At 34.9% G+C, this 23,128-nt stretch overlaps 1 protein-coding gene across 9 annotated transcripts in view; it reads left to right on the plus strand.

Moving 5' to 3' along the window:
- The window catches only part of Fam172a (family with sequence similarity 172 member A), a 437,196-nt gene that overhangs the window by 183,237 nt on the left and 230,831 nt on the right, over nucleotides 1-23,128 (plus strand). For 8 of the 9 annotated variants that reach the window (XM_031359797.1, XM_031359792.1, XM_031359794.1 and 5 more), the window contains one exon: nucleotides 7,655-7,873. The exons of the other annotated variant lie outside the window; for it this stretch is intronic. In XM_031359797.1, coding sequence (XP_031215657.1) covers nucleotides 7,655-7,873 — 219 coding nt within the window. The remainder of the gene's footprint in view (nucleotides 1-7,654; nucleotides 7,874-23,128) is intronic. 9 annotated transcript variants of the gene reach the window in all.

The raw sequence follows: 23,128 nt of genomic DNA on the forward strand, positions 1-23,128 counted from the left end.
ATTTTCATGTTCTTGGGGACATTCACAGCCATAATTTTACCAACACAGCTGTTTGACCCAGTGACATCATGTTTTGCATATTTTTGCATTTTAATGAGTTAGTCATTTAAAAGGTTACAAAGAAACCATAACTCATAAGTAATTAAATTATTTAGCAGAAGAAGTATGAGAAGATCTTCTGACATAGGTTACTGTGGGAAGGAAAATTCATAGCTGTACTCAGTTGCACCTGTTTGTTAGGAAATAAATGTCTAGAAGCATCTCTCTTACATTATGAAATGATGCTACTTGTGTAACATGCAAATGCATACAAATAGACATTGCAAACAGTACATTTTCTTTGTTAAGTAGAACATTTACATACTATTACAACAATCACAAACTTAGCTTATCATTTAAGGTTAACCATTCTCTAACGTGTATTTAAGTAGGAACATTTTAATATTATGCTTTCTCCTTCTAAGGCCCTTCTCTTTCTTGAAAAATTAGGCGTTTCTTACTGTCTTTTCAGAGATTTTTACTTGAGTCTTATTTGAAATTTGATACTGAATAGAAATATCTTAAAATGAACTGGGAAGGAGTCTGAAGTATAGAATATAGGTATCCTCTTACCTCTACCAAAGAGAATGTATCATAGATAGGGACTGCTTATTAAATATTTGTTGTATAAAGTCACTATTTAATACACTATTAACTCAGTGAATATGTCAAATTCTTTATGAAGTACTCATCTTTTGCAAGTGGAGTATAGGCAAGGAAACATACTGTGTCCCTGAGCAATAAAGTTATCTCGGACAAGAGAACTTTAATTGGAAGGGACAGGAGAAGATGGCATATTTTAAGATACAATGATTTGTATACACTAGTTGTTTTGTTTCGAGCACAAAACTTTAATCATGTTTAAACAATATACGTATTAAAAAGTAAAAATATTGTGGATTGGTGTAACCAGACGTCTCTAAGGGACATTAGATCAAGGTCAGGGACTGTGTGCTAGGCAGTCACTCAGTGAACTGTAATGCTTTCTAGATGATTACTCCAAAGTTTATTCAAATCATTTTCCCTGTGTATACTGTGGTAGATAGTTTGTCTATGGTATACACTAGTTCTTAAGCAGGTTTTATCATCAACTTAAGCATGTGTTTATGCAGTATGGTAGGGTCAAAGAATATTTGAATGACCATAAGCCACCAGTACTGATGATAGTTGATATTTATAAATCTATGTTGTACTATATCTCAATAGGAAACAAGGAGAATATTGTTCTAAAATATAATGGTTTACTTAATATGCAGAAGAGTAAATCTTATAAATCCGAAGAGCAAACTCTACTTTGGATCATTTAATAAAGAAGTGTCTGTAGGGTTCCTGAGATATCTTTAGGATCTTGAATCTGACATCAACTGGTCACCAGTTAGAACTCTTACTTCATTTCACTTCAGTGAGTTGGAGGGTGGGTGTCTATTTGTGTTTTGTTAAAAGCAGCAAGGCATCATAAAATTTCCATAAAGCTGTAGCAGTAAATCTTATTTCTATCCTTGATAGTAAATGGTAATTCTATTTATTTTGTGGTGGTAGTGAATTCTTGGAATGCTTCTGTAGATAAATTATTGACAAATATTAGAAATATCTATGAAGTTTAAGCATTGTAGTGTTCTAAAACCTAGGGGGGAAAGTTAGAAACAGATCAGGTGATATTACGGATAAGAGCAAAGTGAGTTTTTAAAATAGCACTTTGATGCCCTGGGATGTCAGAACTGGAGACAAGTGTGTATGTTTGTCAATATATCTTTCATGTTTTACAGACTCCTAAGGGAACGAGGGAAGATACAATTTCACCTTTTCTGTGCCAAAACATTTTAATTATATCTTCTTCCAAGTGCAGCGGTTCAGTAACCAAGGAGCTGACATTGATGCATGTGTTGATAAAGCTGCAAACATTCAAAATGAGATTAACAAAGATTTTGAGCAAAGGGTGACAGCTAATTTTGCACAGCATTCTGCATCTAATTCAGGCCACTGTAATAATAGAATATTTTATAACTGTTTTGTTATTCAAAATGACTTTTTATGATACATTTATGTTTGTGGATATCTTTGTATCATGCTCAAGAAATTCTTTATCCTGTGGTTTAAAACTACTGTTCTAACCTTGAAACAGTATTAATGGGGAGAAGAAAAACTCGTTGTGAGTTGATTTTTTTCTTTATTTCTTTTTTTTAATTTTTTTTTTTGTTTTTCCCTTTTGAAATAATATTTCATCATTGAAAGTCTGGTTTACCATAATTAATTTTGAACATACAACTTATAAGAGACATAGTGATGAAGCATGTGTATTTCTGATAATGTTTAGTATGCATTAATAAAATGGACAAGAAAAGTTATATTCAATTAATAAATTGATGAAACTATAGTTGCTTTATGTTGTAAGCATATTTCTCTATTTTCTGTTTGAAGGCAGTTGACAGTCTTTCATTTTTCTTTTTATTGCTGAAATTTTCTTTCTTTTCTTATTCACTCACTTCTCCATCTGCTTTCACTTTTGTTTGCTTGGGCCTTCTCTCATCCCAACTTGATAATGAGGAATGCAGTGTGACCCTGACCTCTATCAGCCCATGCATGACCTTCTGACTCTGCCATATAACCTTTGACCTTCTCTCTGACAGCTTGATTAATTACCCTGTGTTATGATTTATGAGTAAGTGCTATGTAAAAATAATAGACAACAGGTGGTCCTCTGAAAACTTTTTGTGGCATGTATTCTTTTACTGACTAACTTGATGATCTATTTGAAGTATGAGCCTTATCTGGGATAATCTGTTGGTCCATATTACAGTTATTTTATACCCCATATACAGCATGAAAATTCAGGAAACTGCCAATTGAGGGATAATCCCGATGAATACTTTATAAAATATTTGTAGGGTGCAGTTACCTTAATGCATCTTGAGAAGAAGCATAAACAGGAGTCAAGTGCCATTTCAGGCATTTCAGTGCCAGGTCACGTCTTGAGAAAATTGCTGAAGTAATGGAGGGGCATTCTCTAAGCAGAGCTGCAGATCCAACAGCTATGTTTACTTTAACGCTTCACTAGTGACTTCTGATTGGTTGTCATGACCTCATCTCACTGTTGCACCTAGGATGTTGCAACAGTGACATATGCATACCCTTCTTGTGAAGAAGAGAATAAACGTAACATAGCTCTTTCAGAAGACATGCTTGAACAGTTGTTTGTTCCTTTTAACTATGGGTAGAGATAACACACTTGGAGTTTCATTTGCCTTGAGGATGAACACCTGTCTTCTCTAAAGTGAAGCAGGTAGAATACTGAACTTGAAGAATATGATTGATATATCTATGTAAAATGATCTCCTACACAGCTTTGCCTGGAGACCGAAATGGATAGTTCCATGGGTCAAAAGATCCTAGTGTGGCCCTTGACCTCTCTGGTCACATGTGGCTTTCAGTATTGGCGAGTTAATATGCAGAGCTGAGTACTTTCAGCTGCTTTTTTTTTTTTTTTTTTTTTTTTTTATTAAGCTACTCAAAAGAGATTTTAAAAGCTTTAGAATTTGTTCCTATTTTCCATTTTCCTTGTAATTGGTAATTAGTACACGAACTTCGATACATCTATAGTTTTTATAGTTTCATGTGGGGTGAAAAGGAGGCTCTTTGTCAGTTGCATTTATATTTCTCTCTACACTTTAGTGATAAGTAATTTTCTGTGCTTATTTAATTTCTCTAGCAAAGATTCCTATGTGTTCTTTGTGTTGGACATCACCTGTCTGTTTCAGCCTTCACCATTTTTCGCTGATTTAATGATAAATTATTATTTTTTAGTAACTGCATTTTTAGTCTTCAAAGTAAGAGGTCCCCAGATTCTGTGTGTTTTATGTTAATCACAGCAAATAGTTATGCTAAAAAAGGTGCCACATTTAAGCACTAAAGTTTTGAGAGTATCAGATTAAGATCATATAATTTAGAATTTATAAATACAGATCTGAAACCAGAGTTATAGCTCCACATATATAGAAATGGAGCCGAGGAATTAAAGCTTCCTTTTAGATTACTATTTCTCTTGTTGAATACCTTCTTGATCTAGACTTCAGGTGAAACCTAAGAGTTGAGTTAACATCTTTGAGTGTGCTTTGTTTCCTGAACTTTTACATATTGCAAACAGTTTGTGTAAATCATTATAAAAGATGTTCAGAGCCTACGTAGTTGCATTGTTAGGTAACCAGTTTGATCATTCACTCTTGTTAAAAGAAACAGAAGAGCTTTCCATGTGTATTTGGAATGCTGAAATTTCTTATCCTATGGGACTTTCATGTACTTAAAGAACAATTAAATATAAAAAAAGTAATATTTACTGTTGCATCTGGATTCTAAGCCCATGTTAAAGAGGTTCCCTTGGTAAGGATAGCGCTACATAGTTCTTTATAGTATACTCGATGTTTGATTTATTTTGTATTTTGTAAACATTATAAAGATGATGCTAGCAGTCTTTCTAGGTTGATTTGTATTGTTTAATTATTCAGAAACAATTATATTTTCAATTGGTGTATATTTTTGTTGTTGAACTTGTAAGTTCTGTTTCAAAAAATTAGTGGTTGATATATTTATTGTCTCTGCTTTGTGTCACTTTATTTTCTTTGACACATTTGGCTGCCATATATAAATGTTGACATTACCAAAATCTTTGACTCTTAGATGAAAGTTTTTTGGTTTTTAACGTTATATGTAAAAGAAAACAGAAGAAACAGGCCAATTTTGGCTATATATGACTGTGGTTAGAATTGAGATAAGATAATGCTACTATCTGTACTGGCTTTATCCTACTTTTATAAACTTGTTATAAATCATCTATGTGAGCATTGTATAAGCTTATTATTAAAGTCTTAATTCAAAATGCTAGGTTTTTTAATTTCCAGAAATGTAATTAAATTTGTAACTGACTTTTTCAGGAAATACCTATTATTATTTTGTGATCACTATCATTTTAATTAATTTGACTGTTTGAAATATCTAAAGGATAAAATATTTTCTAAATAATTTGAATAATTTAAGATAAAAATTCACTTGTTTCTGCATTTATTGTTGACATCTAAATTTTTAAATTCTTTATTTATGTTGTGGTGATTTAAAAAAGTATCTTTTTTTTTCCTTTTTTTTTTTTGCTGTGGATGCCTCAGTGAAAAATTGACAATGTGCCTTTAGAAATTGAATAAATGAATCATGTAATTCTCAATTACATAATCAATAAATTAGACAAATAGTACTTCAGTGATTTATATGTTTATTTTCTTATTTAGGTGGGATATCTCAAATATCAGAAATTATTTAAAATTAACTAGTCCCAAGGTTTTCTTTCTTTAAATCTAATTTCCTACAATGAGATGAAGCTGCTCAGAGGGGTCTGATGTATGGAGATAGGACTTTGGTGGTTAAGTTATGTTGGTTTGGTAATTCTGGTGACTATCAGCTTGCTCACAGTTGTTCTCACTGATGGTCTTACATGATTATATTGATTAACATGAAAATCATTATATAATTAACAATTTAAGTATCACTCTGCTGCCCTGAGTTTGACTATTCCTATCATCATAATTACACAGGAGTACACAATGCTTGCACCTCCTATGAAATTTAAAATTCCATATGGATTTTTTAACTTGTATGAGTATAAAAAAGCTCACTTTGTGTGTGTGTGTGTGTGTGTGTGTGTGTGTGTCTGTCTGTCTGTCTGTCTGTCTGTCAGAGAAGACAGCAGAGAAGCATGACAGGAGACCACTTACTCACGTTCAAAATCTACTAAGGAGGCAGTTTTCTTTTTGGCCTGTGGTGACCTTTTGTGACTGTTCCTCACACAAGCAGCAGTATAGTGCATGTCCGCATTTCACCATGGTTAGCAGAGTGTAACAGGGCTCTTTAACTTACTGTGGTGGGAGGAGAAGTTCCAGGTGAAATTTGAGAAGGGCATGAAAAGTTATAAGAGCCACAAGGAAGAGGGCTAGGAACTTCCTTCAAATGTGATTTTAATAATTAGTCAAGTGTGTCCAACTGTAGAAAATCACCAAGTGACAATCTGTCTACCTGACAGTGAGCACAATGAATTACAAGACTTTTGAATAGCTCTACAGATTAGGATAAAGCAGGCCCAAATAAAGTGTCTTTTGTTGATAAAACTTTTGACTCAACAGCTAATAAACTTAAAAAAAAGAAAGCATCCAACATCTCTCTTTTTTGAAGTAAAATGTTTAAGTTTTTATAACGACGTTATTGGTGATTAATAAGAGAGGCAAAAATTTTATTGAAGGATCTGTTGAAGAGTGTGTGGTATTTTGTTGGTCACATAGGAATATAATATTAGGTGCCAATGTGTAAAAGGATTATATCTTAATTAATAGTACTATCACAAGACCATAACTTCAGTGATCTTGAAATTTCCAAACCAGTAATGGTTTTAGTCAACAATATCCTTTGACTAGGCAGGCATAAAAATGGAAAGAGTTATTCCAGTGAAGTCTGCCGCTAGTTCAGGAGATAAAGACAAACCAAAATAAAAATCCAACACGGCAGTGTAGCATTCTTAAAAATAAGAACTTGGGTCGGTCTATGTCAATATTGATCTTTTTGAAAACTAACGATGTCAGTATTTTTAAATATACCTTCTTATATTTGGTTTTGTTGTTAAAAAGAGTTGATATCTGAACTTTATGTAGAAAATTTTATGGTTATAGTTTAGAAAACTACATTTATTTTTAGTAAGGATAGGGATTTATACAAACTTTATTTTCTGCAGTTGGTTCTTGTGTTTTTGCTATAATACATTTCTAGATACAGCCTTAAAGACAACAGCAGAATTAGGACATTTACAAAATTGAATAGAAAAGACATAGAACTGAGAGCAAACTTTTTAACTCCTTAAACTCTGTACTGCTTGCTGTGTTTCTAAGGTTTAGATTAATTCATCAATTGAGCCTTAATGTCTTTTTGTTTTTTTTAAATCATGACTGCAGAAATGTTTGTCTTGTGAGAATTGAGTAAGTCAGGAAAATACATGTTTAAAATCTAAAGCCCTAATAGCTCAAAAAGTTGTGTTTTTAAACTGTAGACCTTGTAGTTTCAGGACAAGGACACTAGTTCTTAAACAGGTAGCATGCTATTGTGGCCTGAGATATGAAGCAAATTTTAAGATTAAGCAGTTTCTACTCATTATTTTGTTGGTTTATATTGCTCTGTGAGTTTTTTTAGTTTTTCTGAATGGAGAGAGAATAAGGTCCAAGGAGCATAGGTGATATAATTTTCTCAACATATACAGAATGTGCTTTGAATGTGTTCTTGTATTATAAATTATTTTAATCACAGTTCAAGTAGATTATGTTTTATTTAAAATTCATTATTTTCCTCTATAGCAATTACGCCCATGTACTTTTATTCTAATAGATAATATATGCTTATTTGTGCACATAATAAAGGCAAACAACATTAACCTTTATTTAAAATATTTAATCCTTATTCTTTTCTAAAAGAATATTTTAGTTACTTGAAACTTTATTAAACCACCTTGCCTAATGTTTTAGGAACATTTTCATGGATTGAAATAAATTCTGTTATTTAATTGTAACACCTTTTTTTTTTTATTTCAAAACAGGAAGGGTATGGAGTCATAGTCCTGAACCCAAATGAAAACTATATAGAAGTGGAAAAGCAGAAAATGCATAAACAGTCATCTTCTGATGGCACAGATGAGCCAGCAGGGAAGCGGGAAAGGAAAGATAGGGTCTCCAAGGAAACAAAGAAGCGCCGCGATTTCTATGAGAAGTACCGCAACCCCCAAAAGGAGAGAGAAATGATGCAGTTGTTTATCAGGGTGAGAAAGAGAAAAAAAATCTTTTTTTTTTTTTTTTTTTTTTTTTTTTTTTTTTTTTTGTTCTTTGGTTTTCTTATACTTCATTTCATTTCAATTACTTATTTGTTTTTGGAAGCTGTTGTATTTGGAAGCTGTTGACTGTTTTAGTTTTTAGCAAACATTCATTTTTCATAGTTAACTGTCTGTCTGGGTGGGATTTTTTTAAATTTAAGTTACAAAACCTATCACTTATTTCATTGTGACATTTCATAGATCTTTAGTGCAAATGCTTCTGTCTTTTGTGTCATTTGCTGTTTCAAGGGAGAGTTTCTAAGGTCTTTATATGATGTATGCAAAAGGAAGAAGCCTTTGTTAATTTACTCCTCCAGCACATGTTAAGGTCTAATGAGAATAAATATAGCAGAATGATTTTAATGCAAGATATAAGACTGTAGTCATCTCAGGTGGCAGTCCTCAGCAGATGATGTGTGTGACCACCTCTTAACCCACAGTGTATAAAGCACATCAAGAGGAAAGCAACTAATACTTCAATACATAGCTAAGCTCAGACCCTGCCAAGGCGGTGTGATGAGGACAACATTGTTGTTTGACTTGTCACACAGAGTGAGCCATTGCCTCAGTAGCACAGCGTCATGGAATCAGCCCTTTCAGTGGTGCCATCCAAGGACACTGAATTTTATAGTGATACACATGAACATTTTTGCACCTTGGCATCTTCTTTTAGGATGCATTTTTTTAAGCATGTCTTTTGTTTGCTAGAATTTAACAGTTTAATATGAAAATATGCTCCTAGAGAGGGAAGATAGTAAGTTCATATGTTCTTTGAAGTTCAACAGCTCAGTACACTTTAGCTTTACATTTAACATTTGTGTTTATGGAGAGTGTTTGGAATGAGATAAGACTCACAGGTAGCCCATATTGGCCTGGAACTTGCCATGTATTCTAGGCTTCAATTAAACTTGACTGTAGTTCTCATCTGACTCAGCTGACATTACAGTGGGAGTCACCAGTCCTGGCTCTAACCTGTCGAGTATTAGTAACATTCATGTTTATACTTATCCTATATTAAATTCTTAACTATATGCTTCATTACAGTATTTGAAGGAAATGCATTGACTATTGGTTTTAGTTATTTATCTTCTTTTAGGTCATGATGGTCTTTCTTGTAGAAGTTGAAATTTAATACCAATGACAAATTATGTGTAAATTCTCAAGACACTGAAAACAGTGTCCTGAACAGGAATACACAGACTATATGAGTTAAAATAGTTATGTACAGTATAATATTCCAAATTTTACAAATCCTTCCACTGTTTATTACTCATTGGAAATAATTACTCAATTTAGAGTCTCTAAGTATTCTGCTTCTCATCTTTGTACACGTACATCAAAGTTATGATACTAGCCTTTAGGTCTGTCTGTTGTCCTTAGATTCTTGCCATATTATCCAGTCAGTTAAAGCACCATTTATGGCCAAGTTTGTCTCTTATGCAGATTTTAAAATTTACTTTATGAGGCTTTTTGACTACTCCAGCCATGGAGTCTCCATGTGCGTATGTGAAAGACTAGCAGCACAGTGGTGGGCTCATTTCTTCCTTATTGGCTTGTAATTTGTACAGATAAACAAGTGTACCTACTTGAAGAGTTCCTCTCCCTTTGTCTCTGCATTTTCTCTTGCCTGGGTGCTGCCCCATCCCCCACCTCGCTATCTGTATATGTATATGTTTTCTTTATTTTCTTCATCTCTGCATCTCAGTACTCTATTAAGCCTTGGTCTCTTTTGGTTTGTCTTTATACTTAACGTTTAATTGCTTTATCCTTTTTATATAGTAGCTATTTTTATTTCTTTTTTTAAATCTTATTTAATTATTTGTGAAGGAAGAGTGGAGGATTGGCTTTTTTGTTCCATTTACCCTAAATGAACTTCTCATATTAAAACACTTATCAGATTTTTATGTGTATCTTTGAGTTAATAGCATATTTTTTTTAACACTGTTTCTCTAAAAATCGTTTGTACAATGAAAGACTCCAACACACTTCTGAATAGTAAGGCTTCATTTTATAATGGGAAAGAGATGTCTCATTGAATATAGAGTACATCCATGTGTAGATAAATCTGACCTACTCAAGATATTATTTCTTCCTTCTACATGTATGTGAATATTATCATTATTAGCAGTTTTAGAATCAGAACATTGTGTATGAGGAGAAATTAACTATTATTTATAGTTTTCTTACTTATTCACTTATTTTTAAGAGTTCTCCTCTGTTCTTTGAAAGGTTCATACTATATGTTTTGATCATATTCTCCAACCCTGAACTCTTTCCAGATCTACATACCCAACCTGGTGTCCTTGGTTTGTAATAACCCATCAGGACCAATTTATAATGCCCAAATATACATGGATGTATGGTCTTCCAGTAGCGTATAGTTGATTTACTGACGTGCACACTCTTCAATAAAACTGTGTCTCCTTTCCCAGCAACTAGTGGTTACCAGTAGCTCCATAACTAGGGGTAGAATTCCATGCCCAAATCCCATTAACATGATGGGATTTGGTATGGCTTGGTTTTGCGTGAGTTTTGTATAAGACCTTGTATCTGTCCAAACTTAGATTCTTGACCACATAATTGTGCCAGGCGTCGGTTTTATCCTATGTAGTAGTCTTAAGTCACATCATACATTGGTTGGTTACAGTACGTGAAATGATGCACTGGTTACTGTTTAGGATCATATAGCTAGGAACTGGAAGTAATTATGATGGACTCTTTGTTCCCATACAGCTATATCACATTGTTCTGCCCAGAGAAAATAAACTGTAGAGCTGAAATATGAAATTGAATCAATGTGGTAAAAGTGTGACATGGTATAGTCAAATCTGGTGATGATAAAGATTGATTCTTTTAAAAACTTATATTTATTTTTTAGGATTTATTTATATCTTAATTATATGTCTATGGATGTTTTGTCTGTGTGTGTTATATATGTACCCATGTGTGTGCAGTGGCCCAGTGACCAAAAGAGGGCATTAGAGCCTCTGTAAATGGAGTCATACATAGATGGTTCTTAGCCACCATGTAGGTGCTAGAAACTGAACCAAGATCGTCTATTTGAACAAGTACTCTTAACCTCAGCATTTCTTCACTCTGTGTGTGTGTGTGTGTGTGTGTGTGTGTGTGTGTGTACATGCATGTGTGTGTGTGTGTATGCTTATGGGTTCACACATGCTACATCATGAATGTGGAAGCCAGAGGACAACTTTGGAAAGAAGGATCTTGTCTACCAAGTGGGTCTTGGGTATTAAACTTCAGTTTTCAGGCTTTCCAGCCATTTGTTTTGCCCACTGAGCCAGCACACCAGTCTTAAATAAAGACTTCTGACCAGTTATAAAGAATAAAGACAATATGATTATGCTTAATTGGATAATTAATATTGATTTAGACTTATAGATAAGTAGACTGTGATCAAGATAAAATGAACTCTATGGGGACCAAACAGTCTGTTTCACTTAGTGTACTCTCCACTGAGCCTAGAAGAGGCCCATCATTAGATATATGTGTCCAATAGAGTCTTCTGAAGGACTTTTGAATACGATGATGCAGCTAGTAATTAAAATCCCAAAGTATACTTATTTGCTTTAATGAAAAAAACCTACACTGCTAAAGTATATGGCTTCCTTTTTCTGTATGGTTACATTTTAACTAAAACAAATAAACAAAAACTATATTATTAGTTTCCTATCTAGTCCAGTGTTCAAAATAAGATTCTAAAAATTAAATAATATTTCATTAATAAATATCATTAGTATTTTAAGATTTATTATTGGTGGGATTATACATAATTAATTGAATACATAAAGTAGTATCATTTTTTCATTTTTATTTTTTTTAGCCATATAGTCAGTGCTAAAATTATGGGTGGAAGTGGAAATATTTCATCCTTAGCTTAAAGTTATTTCTGTTTCATAAGTCTGCTTACATGGACCATAATGGTGTTTGCTTTATACATTTACTCTACTATATTCAGGCTCTTGGTACTTTGTCAAATCTGTAACTTGTTTTCTTTCTTTTCTTAATCTTGATTCTACCCAGATGAAATATTGCCTCCTCTACTGCTATTGCTAATAACTGATGCTTACCAAAACTTCTGAAAATAACCACAAGTAGTTAGTGTTTTCACATTTCATTATTTGCTATTTTGAGATAACTCTTGCATTTTTGCCTCATAGTTTTATTATTATTGTTAGCTTGCATTTTATTGTCCTATATTGATCTCTGTGTTGTCCTCTAAATCTTTGATTATGCCTTATACTTTTTTCATTGTGTTTTATGCCTTAAAAAGAAGCAGATAGAAGCATTTTTTCCCAGCAGTGCAAATTACATTCTTAAAGTATCAAGAAACAGTTCAAAACCCACTTACTAGAAGTTGATACTCCAAAAGAAAGCAAACCAAGAAAACTAGAACCTGGTGTAGAGATAGCTAGATAAACATGCCTTTAACATAGACATGAAGATTATTTATGTATCACATGATCTTTTTATCATGTGATCTTTTTCATGGAACTCATAGAATAAGGGTAGAATACAGACAAAGGTAGACTTGATGCCAGTCATCTAACATGTGTTTGGGACTAATTTGGCCATCTCTTTCCAAAGGTGAAACTAAGTGGTAGGTGTACTGATGGCAAGTAAAGATTATAGCAAGTATACATTATGTGAAATTTTTAAAAACAGAAAAGAGGTTCTAAATTTGGAGATAAGATCAAAAGCTACATGGCCGTTCCAGAAAAAGCCCAAGTGTGAAGGAGATGTTGTAGAACCTTTGGAGAGGCTGCCCATTGCATATTGATGATACTCAAATGTGTGTGGACTAACTGCTTGTTGGCATCCACCTGAAACTTCATTTCTTAACATGAAGGATCTTTGCTATAGTCTAGTTTTCTGACTGATTTTTAAAGACTTTATTTGAATTTCTTTCACTCTTTTTCATTTGAATTTTAGCAATTATTAAGAAAGCACCAACTTTGAGAAAACTGAGGCTTTTTTAAAAGAAAGTAACTTTGATATTTTGAATTGAGTATGTCAACAGTGTTAGTGATGGCTGACAAATGTCACACTGTCTTGCTTACTGTTGTTACTGTAGCCACTTCATTGTAGAATTTAACAGCAAAATTAAGTTTGTGTAAGTTCAATACAAATATTATTTAATACTTGGAACCATCTTATTTTCCTTATAAACTATGAGTCTTAAGCAAAATGCTTGGAAAAATAAGTGCTCCAGATTTTGGAGTTTTTCTGATTTTGGAACTTTTGTATAGACTCATGATATTAAGGGCCATAAAATTCAAATATTTTTGAGTAGTGACCATTTTATATACTTGAAAATTTGCATTTTCTTTTTCTCTGGTTCCTAATAGCCAATCTCTTTTCAAGTTTATATAAGTATCTAGTATACTTAATTAACACACGTCTAAAACAATAAGCTTAGTCAACTGTATTTTACTTGCTGAATGTCTGTGATTAGGTGTGACTAAAGAGTGGATTCTGTGATACCTTTCTGATGCATGAGGAGCAGAGCATAAGGGATCAAAGGACTTACTCTTTCATGTAGCAACTTCCTTAACTATGAAATAATATACTTGCTATAATACATTATGGATTATTAAAGGGATTGATTTGGTCTAGGCAATAAACATTGTCAGACATGCCTGGCAGGAAAACCTGCTTAATATGTTTTGTAATAAGATGGAATTTTTTGTTCTCGAAAACATCTGCCAATTCAATTCAAGAGTGAAGACAGAAAATGTCATCAATTCCGTGGTAATTCTACAAATTTAGTTTCTCTGAGCAACACATATCAAGACATACAAAATTCACAGTGTTAACCACCACTGGTTATAGTACTTTGTAAAATGATGAAACAAAAACATTTTATTTTTATATAATGTGTTAATTAATTCATTATGAATTTTAATATTTCAGCTGATAAAATTTAACAAGCATCTTGCCAACAGATCATTTTTTAAAGCATCTGTTTTTTAATGTGTTGGGTCGATAACTGAGTTAAATAGCTAAATATGTACATATTCATTTTAAAAACCAAATTTCCACCCCCATAACTATGGACACATAGTTTTCATTTCTTGGACCACCAGGGGCTGCTGCTGTCCATGTTAGATTTAGCATTGCTTAGAAATGAGCACTACATCTTTAGCTTTCTTTAGCCTCACAATCCTTAGGAAGATGACCACATAAAGAAATAACGATTTGCCTGATAGCTATAATAATCAGTATAAAATTGCTTCTATATGTGTATGTGTGTACGTACATGTGCGCATGCATGTGCGCGAATACACACACATACATGCAACCAACTGCTTCTATGTGTTACTTATATTTATGTGTTTTCAGGGCTGACCACTTGGTCTTTGATAACCAATAGATACAAATGTAACAACAGCTAATTAAAAAGAAGGTCCATAGCTCAGTAGTGATAGCTCATGCCCTTAATCTCAGCACGCAAGAGGCAGAGGATCTCTGTGAGTTCAATGCCAGCCTGATTTGCAAAGAGAGTTCCAGCACAGCATGGTTACACTGAGAAGCCCTGTCTTGAAAAAACAGAGAGAGAGAGAGGAGAGAGGGAGAGAGAGAGAGAGAGAGAGAGAGAGAGAGAGAGAGAGAGAGAGAGAGAGAGAGAGAGAGAGAGAGAGAGAGAGAGAGAAAGAGAGAGAGAGAGAGAAAGAGAGAGAGCATGAATTTGAAAGGAAGGAAAAGGAACAAAGAAATAATGTAATTATAATTGTGAAAAAATAAAGGAAATAATTCCAAATAGCTTATGTATTTTTATACACATGTATAAACTTACGTTTTTTCTTGAGAACTTCACACATGTGTACCATTAAATATGATCATATACATGCATTTTTCCTTTTTGGTGCTCTCAGTCCCCCTCCCAGCTGCATGTCTTTTTCTCTTTTGATAATACACTAAATCCACAGAGGCATGATTCTCCATCCCCCCAACAACTATCAAGTACCAGTAGCTCATCAGTAGAGGAAAGGCTGGCGAGCACCTTCCCTTTATGTGCTGGATCTGGGATGGCTTCATTTTACATGGGTCTTGTGCAAGTAACCACAGGTGCTGTGACTTCCATGCTATGTCTTATCTTAGGAGGCACCATTTCACAATATTCCTCTTCATCCTCTGGCTTTTACATTCTTTCTTGAACGGGGATGTGGTGGGGGTGGGTTGATAACAATGACCCATTTAGAACTGAGGATTCAGTTCGTATTCTGAACACCTTGACCAGCTATGAATCTCTGCCCCTATTGCTTCCTTCTACTAGAAGTTGCTCTGACTACAGTTCAGGTCAGCTCTGGTCGATGGGTCTAAGTATAAAAATTTAGAGGACGATTTGAGAGCATAACCATTTAGTACAGTAATAACAGACAGGAAACTACCCAGTTGTTTACAGTTGGTTTTTCTGTGTCCTCCAGTCAACTCTGTGTTGTCCTCAGACCATGTTGTTATTGTGGGAACCAAGTGCAATGGCCATAGGCTGTTTTTTTTGTGAACCCTTTGGTACCTCTCTGAACAGTTACTTGTTGGAAAGTATTCCATGCTGTTGGCTGTGGTTTTCATTTTATAATCTATATCTTTGGGGTGTGGTATGGTCCACCATCCAAATAATTCTCTTCCAGTATTTTTTTTAATTTTTTTCATATTTTAAAATTAGCTTACATAGGCTTTATCATACTCAGCCTTAGTTATCCCAGCTCCTCCTCCCGATTTCCACATCTGGTCTGTACATTTTTAATATCCAGTATTCACCTATCTTCTTCTTATCTCGTGATTCTTCTATCCTTCCACTTAAAGTCTTTATTGGGTTGTAGGATAGTAGGCTTCTATCTGGTTTTTTACACAATTCTTCTTTTCAGATATCCCTTCCCCCATGGACTCACCATGACTTCTGTGCCCCTCCCTCCTTCAGCTTCTCTATCTGCAGACATGAACCTCTCTATACTTTGATTTATCCTCCTTGGTTAACCTTCCAGCACTTCAAAGCTCCTTTGTAGCTTCCTAGCTTTTACTTCTGCCCCAAGTTAACATACACAGCAGAACATATGAAGCTGGGACCCCTTGTAAGACAGAATATTCAGTGCTATCTTTTTGTGCTTGAGTGACCATATAGTCTAATTTTTCCAAGTCATCTCTTTACCTGTAATTGTCATGATTTCATGGTTTTTACAGCTGAGTAATATAGAATATTCTACTGTATATATGTACCAGATTCCATTTTCTAGCTATTGTGGACACAGCAGAAATGAACATAGATGTCCAAATATCTCTGTAGTAGAATATAAAGTTCTTCAGGTATCTGCCCAGTAGTGGGTTAGGTGGGTCTTATGGCAGTTCTCCTTCTAGGCACTCCTTTACAAAGTGGTCTGCACTAGTCATTCTGTTGGTACAACAATTTGTAACCCAGTGCTCTGCACTGGTCATACCATTGTACCAACAGTGTGTAACCCAGTGCTTTGCACTAGTCATACTATTGTACCAACAGTGTGTAACATAGTGCTCTGCACTGGTCATACCATTGTACCAACAGTGTGTAACCCAGTGCTCTGCACTGGTCATACCATTGTACCAACAGTGTGTAACCCAGTGCTCTGCACTGGTCATACCATTGTACCAACAGTGTGTAACCCAGTGCTCTGCACTGGTCATACCATTGTACCAACAGTGTGTAACCCAGTGCTCTGCACTGGTCATACCATTGTACCAACAGTGTGTAACCCAGTGCTCTGCACTGGTCATACCATTGTACCAACAGTGTGTAACCCAGTGCTCTGCACTGGTCATACCATTGTGTCAACAACGTGTAACATAATGCTTTGCACTAGTTATACTAGTTTACTGATACTGTGCAAGCATTCCCTTTTCCTCACATCTAGGCCAGTCTTAGCGGACATCTATATTTCCAATGATGGCTGATCTCACGTCAAGACAGGGCCTTGTCATCTATAAAATTCATTGTATCATAACAACACAATCGAGAAATAAAAAATCTTATAATACATGAAATGATTTTATGATTTTTTTTGGGGGGGGCAGTATTCATAGCTACCTGAACGGACATATGCCTTTCTGGATGAATGGTAGACACAATATAAGGTATTTTATGTTTTTCCAAGTGAACTTAAAACTTGTATTATTGAAGTCACAATGTGATAACTATTTCTTATTTTTAGTGTCTGATAAGACACGTAGGCATGAAATCAAGATCAGAAGTATAGTGTATATTATAGAATTGTATCTGTTGAACTTAATGTGACATAAGTTGATTTCTCTACACCTCAGTTTTGTATCTGAAAATTTAAACCATAAGATAAGACAAACAGTGTTGGATATATAATTTGGGGGCAAAAACAGAATCCATAATTCTATTGCATATAAGAAACACACTTCAACCATAAAGATAGACATTATCTCAGATTAAAGGGCTGGAAAAATGTTTTCCAAGCAAACAGACCCAAGAAGAAAGTGGAATACCCATTCTAATATCTAATGAAATAGACTTTCAACCAAAATTCATCCAAAGAGATAGAGACGCATACATCATACTCATCAGAGGAAAAAAAAAAATCTACCGAGATGAGATCTCAGTTCTGAACATCTATGTCCCAAACACAGAGCACACATATTCTTAAAAAGTAAAGAAATAAATGAAAATTTAAAAAATTACTAAAGTTTAAATCACACATCCAACCCCACATATTAATAGTGGGAGACTTCAGCACACTGCTCTTACCAACTGAAGGTCATCCAGACAAAGACTCAATGGAGAAATAACAAAACTAACTGACATTATGAATGAAATGGACCTAACAGATATCTATAGACTATATCAACCAAACACAAAAGAATATACCTTTTTCTCAGCACCTCATGGATCCTTGTCCAAAACTGACCATGTAGTCGGTCACAAAACAAGTCTCAACAGATACAAGAAAATTGAAGTAACACCTTGTATCTTATCAGACTACCATGGAGGAAAGCTGAACCAGCAACAACAGAAACACCAGAAAACCTACACACTCATGGAAATTGACCAACTTTCTACTCAGTGATCTCTGAGTCAAGGAAGAAGTAAAGAAAGAAACTAAAGGCTATCTAGAATTCAATAAAAATGAAGGCACGACATATCCAAATGCACAATGAAAGCAGTGCTAAGAGGAAAATTCATAACACTAAGTGCCTCCATAAGAAATTAGAACGTTTCATACTAGCAATTTAAAAAGTACCTGAAAACAAAAAAACAAAAAGCAACAACAACAACAAAAACAAGCTTACCAAAGATTAGAAGGCAGGAAATAATCAAAATCAGGGCTAAAATTAACCAGTTAGATACAAAGAAAATAATACAAAGAATCAACAAAGTTAAGAGCTGATTCTTTGAGAAAATTAACAGGATAGACAAACCCTTAGCCAAACTAAGAAGAAGATAGATAGATAGATGATAGAATGATAGATAGATAGATAGATAGATAGATAGATAGATAGATAGATAGATAAAGAGAGAGTTCAAATGAACAAAATCAGAAATGAAAAGGGAAATATCACAGCAGACACTGAAGAAATTCAATGAATCATTAGCTGTTACTTCAAACTCTGTATTGTAAAAAAAAAACTGAGAAATTTAATGAAATGGGTGATTTTCTAGACAGATACCACTTACCAAAGTTAAATTAAGATCGGGTAAACCATCCAAACAGCCCTATAATCCCTAAGGAAATAGAAACAATCATTAAAATTCTCCCAACCAAAGAAAGCCCATGGTCAGATGGTTTTAGTGCAGAATTCTTCCAGATTATCAAAGAACTAATACCAATATTGCTCAAACTAGTCCATGAAATAGAAACAGAAGAAACACTGCCAAACTCATTCTATGAGGCAACAGTGACGTGATACCTAAACCACACAAAGGCTCAACAAAGAAAGAGAACTTCAGACCAGATCTCTTTTGGACATTGAGGCAAAAATATTCAATAAAATACTCACAAACCAAATCCAAGAATGCAAAAAAGCATCATTCAGTACGATCATGTAGGCTTCATCCCAGGAATGCAGGGATGGTTCAATATATGAAAATCCATCGAAGTAACCCAACATATAAACAAAGTGAAAGCAAAAAAATAATCACATGATCATCTAACTAGATGCTGAAAAGCCTTTGAGAAAATCCAATCCCTCTTTATGCTAAAAATAAATCTTATATTAAAAATGAAATCTGCAATATTGTGTTTGCTAATCAATACAACATGCCCACAATTCCTTTCAACTCCCTCCCTTCCCTAGTCCCTTGGCAAGAACTCTAGCAGAGCTCTTTCCCCGGTTATCTGTAAATCCTAAAGGCTCAAACTATTCATTCACTAAAGAGTTTTTATTTCTATGGATTATAATTTCTGGTGGTATTATGGTTTGGATATGAAATCTCTTCTCTCAAAAGGCTTATATGTGAGGTTGAAATTAACCTCATGGCATAATTTGCAAGGTTTTAGGAGACTTGTTGAGATGTACCTAACTTGAGGAAGCAAGTAACTAAGGATTGGACCTTGATATTGACTTGCTTCTAGCTTCTTCATGTCCCTCTTTCTTCTGGTCTACTAAGCGATGTGCTTCCACTACCATGGGATTCTGTCCAAACACCCAGGGCCAGATGAACATGGGCTGAGTCTACTGAAACAGGAGCTCAAATAAAGATTTATTTTTTTTAAAGTGCTAAGAGGAAAATTCATAGCACTAAGTGCCCTGGTAAAGAAACAGGGGAGATCGTACACTAGCAACTTAACAGCGTACTTGAGAGCTCTAGAACAAAAAGAAGCAAACACACCCAAGAAGAGGTGACAGCATGAAATAGTCAAACTCAGGGCCAAAATCAACCAAATAGAAACAAAGAGAACAATACAAAGAATCAATAAAACCAAAAGCTGTTTCTTTGAGAGAATCAACAAGATAGACAAACCCCTAGCCAAACTAACTAAAGGGTCCAGAGGCAGTATCCAAATTAAGAAAATCAGAAATGAGAAGGGAGACATAACAGAAATGGATGAAATTCAAAAAAATCATCAGATCCTACTACAAAAGCCTATACTAAACAAAACTGGAAATTCTAGATGAAATGGATGGTTTTCTAGACAGATACCAAATACCAAAGATAAATCAAGAGCAGGTAAACTATCTTAACAGGACCATATCCTTTAAGGAAGCAGAAGTCATTAAAAACCTCTCAACCAAAAAAAGCCCAGGGCCAGACAGATTTAGTGCTGAATTCGACCAGACCTTCAAAGAAGACTTAATACCATTATTCCTTAAACTATTCCATAAAATAGAAACAGAAGGAACATGACCTAGTTCATTCTATGAAGCCACAGTTACTCTGACACCTAAACGACACAAGGATCCAACCAAAAAAGAGAATGTCAGACCAATCTCGCTTATGAATGTTGATATAAAAATAGTCAATAAAATTCTTGCGAACCAAATCCAAGAACACACCAAAACAATTATCCATCATGATCAAGTAGATTTCATTCCAGGAATGCAAGGTAGTTTCAATATACAAAAATCTGTTAACATAATCCACTATATAAACAAACTCAAAGAAAGAAAGAAATCACATGATCATCTTCTTAGATGCAGGAAAAGCACTTTTACAAAATACAAAATCCCTTCATGTTAAAAGTATTGGACAGGTCAGGAATTCAAGTCCCATACCTAAACATAATAAAAGCAAGTTACTGCAAACTGCAGCCAATATCAAATTAAGTAGAGAAATATTTGAATTAATCCCAGTAAAACTGGGGATAAGAGAAGGATGCCCAAGTTTCCCCATATCTAGTCAATATAGTAGTACTAGCTAGAACAATAAGACAACAGAAAGAGATCAAGGGGATACAAATTGACAAAGAAGAAATAATGTTATCACTATTTGCAGATGATGTGATAGTAAAAATAAGCAACACCCAAAATTCTACCAAAGAACATCTCCAGCAGATAAACAGCTTCAGCCAAGTGGCAGGATATAAAATTGACTCAAATAAATCAGTATCCTTCCTTTATACAAATGATAGACAGGTTGAGAAAGAAATTAGGGAAACATCTCTCTTCACAATAGCCAAAAATAATATAAAGCATCTTGGAGTAACTCTAACCAAACAAGTGAAATACCCGTATGACAATAACTTCAAGTCTCTCAAGAAAGAAATTGAAGATCTCAGAAAATGGAGAGGTCTCCCATGCTCATGGATTGGCAGAATTAACATAGTAAAAGTGACCATCCTACGAAAGGCAATCTACAGATTCATTGCAATCCCCATCAAAATCCAAGCACAATTCTTCAAAGACATGGAAAGAGCAAGTCACAAATTCATCTGGAAAAGCAAAAATTCCAGAATAGCAAAAACAATTCTTAGCAATTAAAGAACTTCTGCAGGAATCACCATCCCTGACCTCAAACTCTTCTACACAGCAACAGTGATAAAAATGACATGGTAGACAGACTTGTTGATCAGTGAAATAGAATTGAAGACCCAGGAATAAAACCACACACTTATGGGGCCCTTGATCTTTGACAAAAAAAAAAAAAAGCTAAAAAATACATAGTGGAAAAAACAAAGCATCTTCAATAAATGGTGCTAGTCTAACTGCCAGTCTGTATGCAGAAAAATGAAAATAGACACATATATGTCAGTTTACATGAAACTCAAGTCCAAGTGGATCAAAAACCTCAATATAAAACCAGATACACTGGATCTAATAGAAAAGAAAGCTCCCAGGGACTCAACTACCAACCAAAGATCCAACACAAAGATCGACCCATGGCTCCAACAGCAAATGTAGCAGAGGATGGCCTTGTCAGCCATCAATAGGAAGAGAGGCCCTTACTCCTTTGAAGGCTCAATGCTTCAGTGTAGGGGAATGCTAGGGCAGGGAGGTGGGAGTTGGTGGGTAGGTGGGTGGGGGAGCACCCTCATATAAGTAGGGGGAGGCCAGATGGGATAGGGGGTTTCCAGAGGGCAAACCAGGAAAGGGAATAACATTTTAAATGTAAATAAAGAAAATATTTTTAAAAATGGTATAAAACTAAACAGCAAATTCACAGCAGAGGAATCTTCAATGGCTTAAAAGCACTTAAAGAAATATTCAAAGTCCTTAGTGATCAGGAAAAGGCAAATCAAAATGACTCTGAGATTCACCTTACACCAATCAGAATGGCTAAGATTAAAGTGTCAGGTGACAGCACATGTTGGCGAGGATGTGGAGAAAGAGGAATACTCCCCCATAACTGGTGGGATTGAAAACTGGTGCAGCCACTCTGGAAATCAATCTGGAGGTTCCTTAGAAAACTGAAAACAGATCTACCTGAAGACCCAAGTGATCTACCACACTTCGGCATATACCCAAAAGATGCCCCACCATGCCACAAGGGTACGTGTTCCACTATGTTCATAGGGGGTCTTATTTACGATTGCCAGAAGATGGAAACAACCCAGCTGTTACTTTGTGGGTACAGAAAATATAGTTCATTTACACAATGGAATTCTATTCAGCTATTAAAAAACAGGACACCATAAATATTGTAGACAATTGGATGGAACTAGAAAATATCGTCCTGAGTGAGGTAACTGAGACCCAAAAGGACATGCATGGTATGTATTAACTAATAAGTGGATGTTAGCCAAAGCAAAAAAAAAAAAAAAAAAAAAAAACAAGACAAAACAAAACAAAAAACACCAGAATACTCAAGTTTAACTATAGTCCAAAGAACTCAGAAAGGTCAGCAACCTGAAGGGCCCAAGTGAGGATGCCTCAATCCCACTTGGGAGGGAAAATAAAGCAGTCACCGGGGGCGGGGGAGGGACATTGGAAGGAAATGGGACAGGTTTGTGGGAAGGGGAAAAAAGGGGAACATTATCTGATGTTGGGTGAGGGAAAAGTACTGAAGCCCTGAGGGTCAACAGAAAGAATGAAAACATGCAACCTTGGGAGGTAGGAGGTTCGGGGGACCCTCCAGAAAGTACCAGAGACCTAGGAAATAAGAGACTCTCAGGACTCAAAGGGTGGGACTTTATATGGAATGCCCTACAGTGGGGAGAGGGAACTTGTAGAGCCACCTCCAGCAGGAAGACAGGGCATCAAGTGAGGGCTGGGGTTGCCATCCCACAGTCAAAACTCAGACCCATAATTGTTCCT

Source organism: Mastomys coucha, unplaced genomic scaffold, assembly GCF_008632895.1.
Source record: "Mastomys coucha isolate ucsf_1 unplaced genomic scaffold, UCSF_Mcou_1 pScaffold8, whole genome shotgun sequence".
NCBI lineage: Eukaryota > Metazoa > Chordata > Mammalia > Rodentia > Muridae > Mastomys > Mastomys coucha.